The following is an 8069-nucleotide window of genomic DNA, read 5'->3' on the forward strand; positions in this document are numbered from 1 at the left end:
TGGATTTGATTATATAGAGTTTATGTAAATATGTATAAAAAAATATAATTATAAAATGAAAGAGAGATGGGAGAGAGACGGAAAGAGAGAGACATACTTACCAGTTTTAGGAATTTTCAACGAATGCGGTCTGTATGCATCGAAAGGCATATATGGAACTGTATCGCCTTTTAAGCAAAGAACGTTCGACAGAATAATTTCCATGTTTTCTTTGATATTGTTTAATTCAACGGGCGTGTGCATGTAACTCTTTGTCTTTTCTTTCAGCACTTCATTAATCCGATTTTTTAAGCTGATACTGTCTTTGTGAAAACCTACTATTTCTAATTCACCTTTAAGTAAACATTGCGTCGTACTCTTTACACATTTAGTATTTGTAATCCAGCAACAATTTTCGTCATTATAATTGGACAGACTTCTTATCCTGAAATTAAGAGCGTGAAAATAAAGGAATGGCTTTGCTTTTTAAATTTGCATTTAATATATTTTCTCTTGAAATAAAAGTTTTTTATTATCTGTAATATAGATTACATTACAATTGATTTTTATATATGCAAGCAGAACTTATATTTTAATATTATAATACATCTAAAAAATATATATATTTATATTGCTGCATCAATATTTTATATATTTTATATTTACATAGTACAACATTTATTATATTATGCAATATTGTAATATTGACAAATTAAGTTAATTATGTATTTTAATATCAAGTATATTGTGGATACACAATGAATATAGTGGTTATCTAATTGTGTATATACAGTTAAAAACTCATCATTAAAAATCGATCAATAACATTTGAATCTTAAGCTTTTGATTTATTTCGCTTAAAAGTATATTCTCGTTTTCATCACGAATCACCGCTATTATCACGTTTAATAATTATTTAATTGTAAAGTGTCCATTTAGTAACAATTATATTACGTTATTTTATACGAAATGGTTAAACAAAAATGAAATCTATTCCCGTAATTTTTTATAAAGTTTAAAAACGGAAATGTCTACGTTATATTGCGCTAAAATATCATAGAAATATATTAATTCATTCTTCATGAAATAAGGGTTAATTATTTCACTGAACGTAAAAAACTTCTACAATAACTGTTGAAAAATCCACAGGTCTTATTGTGAGATATTAATTTATGAAAATATTAGAAATCGAAATATGATGATGTAACGATAAATCATGTTCAGATCTTTTTGCCATGTCATTGACATATATCGATGATTCAATTTTATCAAATGCAATGAAATTGTTCACCTTGTTTTTCTTTTCCCTTACGCTGTGCAATATCCAATCTGTAATATCTTTTTGAAGAAGATGGTCAGGCAATTTGAGTTTTTGTTTTAATTGTGATTCGGTGTCACCACTGGATGCCAAATAAACCAATAAAAGTCCCTCATATATGCTGTACGGACTAAAGACAAAATTTTTCTTGTCGTTTAGATCCATAACTATCATCAGACATTTGAGCGCAAACTCGTAACGCGCCTCCGTCAATATTTTCTCTGGCGAATAGAAGACATTAAAAAAAACATGAAAAATTGACAAAAGATAGATATTAGAAATAATGAGTCAGAATACATTGTAAATAAAATTAATAAAAGCAATTTACAATATATGTAATGGAAAATATGTTATGTACAAAGTACAATGCAATTTGTAATTTATTGTACAATTAATTTGCATGTTGAGAGCATAGTTTTTGTTACAATTCACGTGTATAGTTTTAAATTTGAAATACGATAAAATCAATAATATACATATAACGACAATCGTAAGAAAAAACATGGTGGATGAGATTTACATGTATACAGTTATCTATGTTTACTAACTACATAAAACCTTCGTACAATATATAACGTACTTGACAGACAGTGTTTTATTTATTTTTTTTTTTAATATGTAGAAGACATGCAAATTTCAAAATCGATTGATTATGGGTGATTATTAGTAATAATTTATAGTTGACAGTGAAATAATTTTATATTGTCATAACTTTTATGCTGGTGTTAATTAAAGCCTACTTATTTTAATCTACACAGAGAGAATTTTGAAAACATATGTATACATATGTTTTAAAAGTCGCACTCTAAAAATTATTCCTGTTTTAAATATATCTTAAACGTGAGAGGGATGTTTGTTATATCATGGTCTATGTTATAATATTTCCATTAAAGGTGCACAACCTTACAATATTTTAATTTAACAGATCGCGATAGTTATTGTGCATTAATCACTAAATTACATCAAATTGTAAATTTTATCTATAAACAATATGTGGAAAAATGGTAGTACAAAAAAATAGCGCATATTTTAATTATATATTTGATAAATCGTCGTCAAAATTGATAGCTTTAGTTAAATATTTTTTGACTCACCAATATTTTATTTAATTATTTATATAATATTTCGGCATCAAATTAGTTAAATTTTGCAAAAAATTATTTGGCTCACCAATGTCAGTAGTCCCATCAAGATTATTTGAGTGTTGTTGTGCCATTCTTGTCTGAAAATGTCAACACAGTCATATACTCACACAAGCTTGTGTTGCTCGTGCTAAGAACACACAAGTTTTATGCCTAATTGTCTCGATCACGGTATTATTTAGCCGCTGTTTGACATGCGCGCCATGTAATATTATCATTGTTGCCAGATATAATTTAATCGTGGAATGTTGGCCCGGGAAATATAAAATGACTGTTGTTTTCCTCATGTCTTGGTGAAAATTCTTTTTTACTATTTTACAATTTATTTAAATTGCCTTTTTTTATAAAAATTAATCTTTTTAATTTCGATTAATTTCAAATTGATGTCAGCACAATCATATCGCCTTTGTTAGATTTAAAGATTCTTTAATTTAAATAAATATATGCATACATATTAAGTATATTCTTTTTATAATTTATTCATGTATCTACTGAAATCTAAAGATAATAAAGGTAATAAAGATAATATGAAAATTTTATTTATATGAAAAGATCATTCTAAACATCAAGTAAGAGCTAAAATTTTATTATCAATCGGATCAATTTTTAGCAGATGGAGAGGATCTTTGTATGTAGAGGATATAATATAAAAATACATTCTAGAAGAGTATGTACAAAGGAAATTTGAAGAAATTTAAATATAATGTTGAATTTATAATTAACCCTAATAATTTATATTTGAAATTGATGTTGAACATTTGCATTTTTCTTAATAATATAAAGATATTAATTGTTTATCAATACTTTATTGCTATTAAAATATATTCCATACATATATTTAAATCTGCATATTATGTTATTTATACATATAATAATCACTAATAATAAATTATAAATTTCTTAAAGTCGCTTTTACTCGTTAAAAATATAATGCGATTAATTGTAACGTGAATTTATTTGAATATAAAAAATGTATCTGTTGCAAATTTGTACAGTATTATAACCATATGATGACATTAATTTATTTAGTAAGAAAATGATATTAAAATTATATAAAATTATGTAATTTTATAATTGATTTTTGACCATAAACTCCAATATGATACATTTTTAGAAAACTAAATTATTATCTATTTATTTTATTTTGCAAAACTCACACTTACAAGATAATACATTAATTATCGCATATGTCATAAAAAAAATTTTAATTAATTATTTATATTTATATAATTTATTATATAATTTCTATACGACATATAGTAATATAACTTTTATGAGAAAATTGTGAAGAATAAAATATAAATAATTGTTTATTAATAATGTAGTTTATTAATATGATTTATAAATAATTATTCCGAATAAGAAATGTCTGAATATCAAAAATTCTATCTATCGTATCTATCGTAAAATCGTGCAGGAAAATATAATGACATATATACGTATATATTATATTGTATATTGTATACATGTATATATATATATATATATATATGTGTGTGTATGTATATAGTATATACACATATATATATGTATATGTATATATAAATTAGGATTACAAATATATATAATATATATATGTATATATATAAATTTATATACATATATAGAAAAGCGTAATTTATTAAAAATATATTATATTGTGGAGTTTTGTTATGTTCTTACACAATTTCAACTAATGGAACATTCGTCGAATTTTGTCAAAAAAACCTTTGCGCTCTTTGGTTGGAGACAGCGGTTTTTTTTCATTCATAGTGCCAATGAAAAGGATGGTGCGGCTCTCTCTGCAATAGATCAGCCAAAGAAACTTCTTTGTACATTCAGAGTGATTAATTTCTGAAGATGGATTAAAGGACTCTTCGTGTAATGTAAAGTACATGTTAATTGCGCCAGCAGTGACGTTTTCTTGTGTCACCTTGATATAAGCGCGATGCTTAGCACCTCCGAGGTGCAGATTTTCATCAGTGAAATTAGTTAGAGTGGCATCGTCGTGTTTCAATATAATTCGGATGCATAATTCGTTCAATAACTCTTCGATATCCAGTTCGTTTTCGATTTCGAAAAAATCTGGGTATGTCACTTCCTCTGTTTTCCACTCTTCTGCTGATGACTCTAATATTCTGCGAAGCTCATCGATTCCTTTTCTGGTCGTCAATCTGTCGATCATTTCCGACATTTTACCGTATTCTGGCCATTCAAAACAGTTCATAAACTGAGCCAGCGGAAATAACAGGAAAAGCGACAAGTTCTTGTCCGCGAGTGGTAACTCTGTCACGTTTATGTTTAGTTCTTTAGATACGACTGAAAAAAAAAAACTTGTTGAAACTATAGACCACCAAAGAGAGGTGAAAATAAATGTAATCGAAATCAGATTGTTGTCTATAAAATATTAAATTTATATCAATTATTTTTACAAAAATACGCGAATATTGCTCCATTCACTTTTTCAAAATAAAAATATATATGCATAGTTATATTTCGGTAACACGTTGGAAATTTGGGAATAAAATAAGTCGATCAAAATCAGGAACATATGTATATATGTACATATATGTGTGTGTTTAATCTTTAAACAACGATCGAAAATGTTTAATGATACTAAAATTTTTATTAGATTGCAATTATACTTATAAAATTATAATACCGAACGTCATTTACAAAACAAAATATTGGAAAATATATTATCTATTCATTTAAAAAGAAAAAAAATTGTGATCATTAAATAGGATATTAAACAGAGTTTAAATATGTAAAAAAAGAGGGGTGAAAGAGAGAGAAAGAAAGAGACATTTACAGCTTCTAGGTTCTTTCAATGAATGCATCTTGTGTGCATCGGTGGGATTATTCCGTTTTACTGTGTTCCCTTTTAAGCAAAGTATGGACGACAAAATCATTTCCATTCCTCCGTAGATACAGTTTAATTCCACGGGCTTACAGATGTAACCCTTTGTCTTTATTCTGAGCAATTCATTTATTCGATGCTTTAAATTGACATAGGCTCTGTGAAAACCTACTACTTCTAATTCGCCTTTAAATAAACATTGCGTTATACTCTTTATATATTGAGTATTTGTAATCCAACATATATTTTTCTCATTATAATCGAGCAACTTCTTCTTCTGAAACCAATAATGTGAAAGTAATGCGATTGTTTGTATAACATATTTTCTTTTAAAATAAAAAGCTTGTATTATTTATAACATAGATTATTTTAAAATAGATTTTTATTTACGCAAGCAGAACTTTATATCATATCATAAAGTGTTACAAGCTGTTTTCTTCGCCACTGCCAGAGATATTAATTTGATTTTTCTTTTAATTTTGCTATATTTTTGACTTATATCAAAATGTAATTCTATTAAGTGCAATATAATTGTTTACCTTCTTTCTTTTCTCCGTTATATTGTGTAATATCCACTTTGAAATATTTTTTTGGATACTAATATGGTCAGGCAATCCGAGTTTTTGTCTTAATTGTGATTCGGTGTCACCACTGGATGCCAAATAAGCCAATAAAAGTCCCTCATATATGCTGTACGGACTAAAGATAATATTTTTATTCTTCTTTAGACGCATAGCTGTCTCCAGACATTTAAGCGCGAATTCAAAACGCGCCTCCGTCAATATTTCCGCTGGCAAATAAAAAAAGACATTTAAAAAAACATGTAAAATTGGCGAAAAATAAATATTACGAACAAAGAATCATAATAAATTGTATTTAAAATGAATAAATTAATAATAGCAATTTACAATATATGTAATGAAAAATATGTTACATGCAAAGTATAATGTAATGAAAATTGGACAATTATTTTACATGTTGAAGAGTATTTTTTTATTGCAACTAAATACAATTAAATTTGAAATACGATAAAATTAATAACATACATATAACGATAATCGAAAGAGAAAAAGAGATGGATGAGATTTGCGCGTACTGTTAGCTATGTTTACTAACATGGTTATATAAAAACTTCGTATAATACTTAACGATTTTGGTGGACGATATTTTATTTATTTTTTTTTTTCAATATGTAGAACAAACGCAAAGTTCAAAATCTATTGATTATCGATGATTATTAGTTATTTATATAATATTTGATAATGAAATAATTATATATTGTCATAATTTTAATTGACATTTATTAAATCATACTTTTTTCATTAATGTTTTAAAAGTCATACTCTAATAATTATTCTTATTTTAAATATATCCTAAATGAGAAAGGATTTGTTATATCATAGTTGTGTTAGTATATTTCCAGTAAAAGTACGCATTCTTACAATATGAATTTAATGGATCGCGAGATTCACTGTACTTTGGTTACTAAATTACATCAAATTTTAAATTTTACGTACAAACAATACACGGAAAAATGGTATAATAGTACAAAGAAAAGCGTATTAGCGTGTATATATATATATATATTTTTTTTTTAATTTCTCTATTCGATATATCTCTATCTATTTGATATATCGGCGTCAAAATAGATTTTGCAAAGATTTTTTGACTCACCAATTAGATCATCTGTGTATTTATCTGCCATCTTTGTTTAAAAATATCAAGACAAACCTATATTCGTACAAACTCGCTTTGCCCGCGCGAAGAACACACAAGTTCTATTTCTAATTGTCTCGAACACGGTATTATACAGCTCCTATTTGGCGCTTGCGCCACAATATTATCATTCTTGCCAAATGTTATTTAAACGGAATGTTGGGCCGGGAAATATGAAATGACTTTGTTAATTCTTTTTTATGTCTTCATGGTTTTAGCTTTTTCTGTACTATTTTAAAATTTATCTAAATTGTCTTCTTGTACAAGAGAATCTTTATTACCACCAAATTAATCTTATTATCATATCTACTTTATTAGATTTACAAATCATTAATTTTTTTTAAATATGCATATTAAATATACGCTTTTTAAAGTTTTCTTTATATATCGAAATTCAATGAAGGCAATATAAAAAAAAATGAATAAAGAGAACATTTATACGTTAAATAAAATCTAAAATTCAATTTTTAATTAAATCAATTTTTAGCCGATTGAGAGGATTCTTTGTAAAGGTGATATAATTTATGTTCTTTCTAGAGAAGTAATTCAACGCTGTAACAATAAATTAAAAAGGAAAGTACGTACAACACATAGAAAGTTTAAATAAATGTTAATAAAAATTTGAATTTATAATTAGCAATATTTATATCAATATTTATATTAGAGATTGATGTTGAACATTTGCATAATATCTGTATAATAATATAGAGATATAGAGATTAATTTGTTTATCAATAGTTTATTGCTATTTAAACTACATTTCATACATGCATTTATTTTTATAAACTTGGCTATTTATATGATTAGCACAATAAATTTTAAATTTCTTAAACTTGCTTTTATATTTCGAATATAATTATTTCGAATAAAAAACATCTGAATAAATCAAATATTTATCTATCGTTAAATCGTGCAGCAAACAAAAGATGATATCAAAATTTATTTAGGACGAAAATAATATAATCGATTTGAACATAAACTCCAATATATAATAAATTTTTAGGAAAATGTTATTATCTAATTACTATTTATATTTTATTTTTCAAAAAATTTATATTTACAAGATATTCCATCA

General features: G+C 25.7%; 1 protein-coding gene across 1 annotated transcript; it reads right to left on the reverse strand.

Annotated features, from left to right (window-relative positions):
- Positions 1-4111: 4111 nt before the first annotated feature.
- Positions 4112-7029, reverse strand: LOC145945524 (serine protease inhibitor 88Ea-like). Its single transcript, XM_083054585.1, has 4 exons — positions 6953-7029; positions 5818-6068; positions 5231-5555; positions 4112-4737 (listed from the first exon to the last, which is right to left on the reverse strand). The coding sequence occupies exons 1-4, from the start codon at positions 6981-6983 to the stop codon at positions 4112-4114; spliced, it is 1233 nt and encodes a 410-aa protein (XP_082910711.1). The 5' UTR covers positions 6984-7029.
- Positions 7030-8069: the final 1040 nt, after the last annotated feature.

Source organism: Prenolepis imparis, unplaced genomic scaffold (assembly GCF_030444845.1).
Source record: "Prenolepis imparis isolate NDT839.2.m4 unplaced genomic scaffold, iyPreImpa1.0 SCAF_14, whole genome shotgun sequence".
NCBI lineage: Eukaryota > Metazoa > Arthropoda > Insecta > Hymenoptera > Formicidae > Prenolepis > Prenolepis imparis.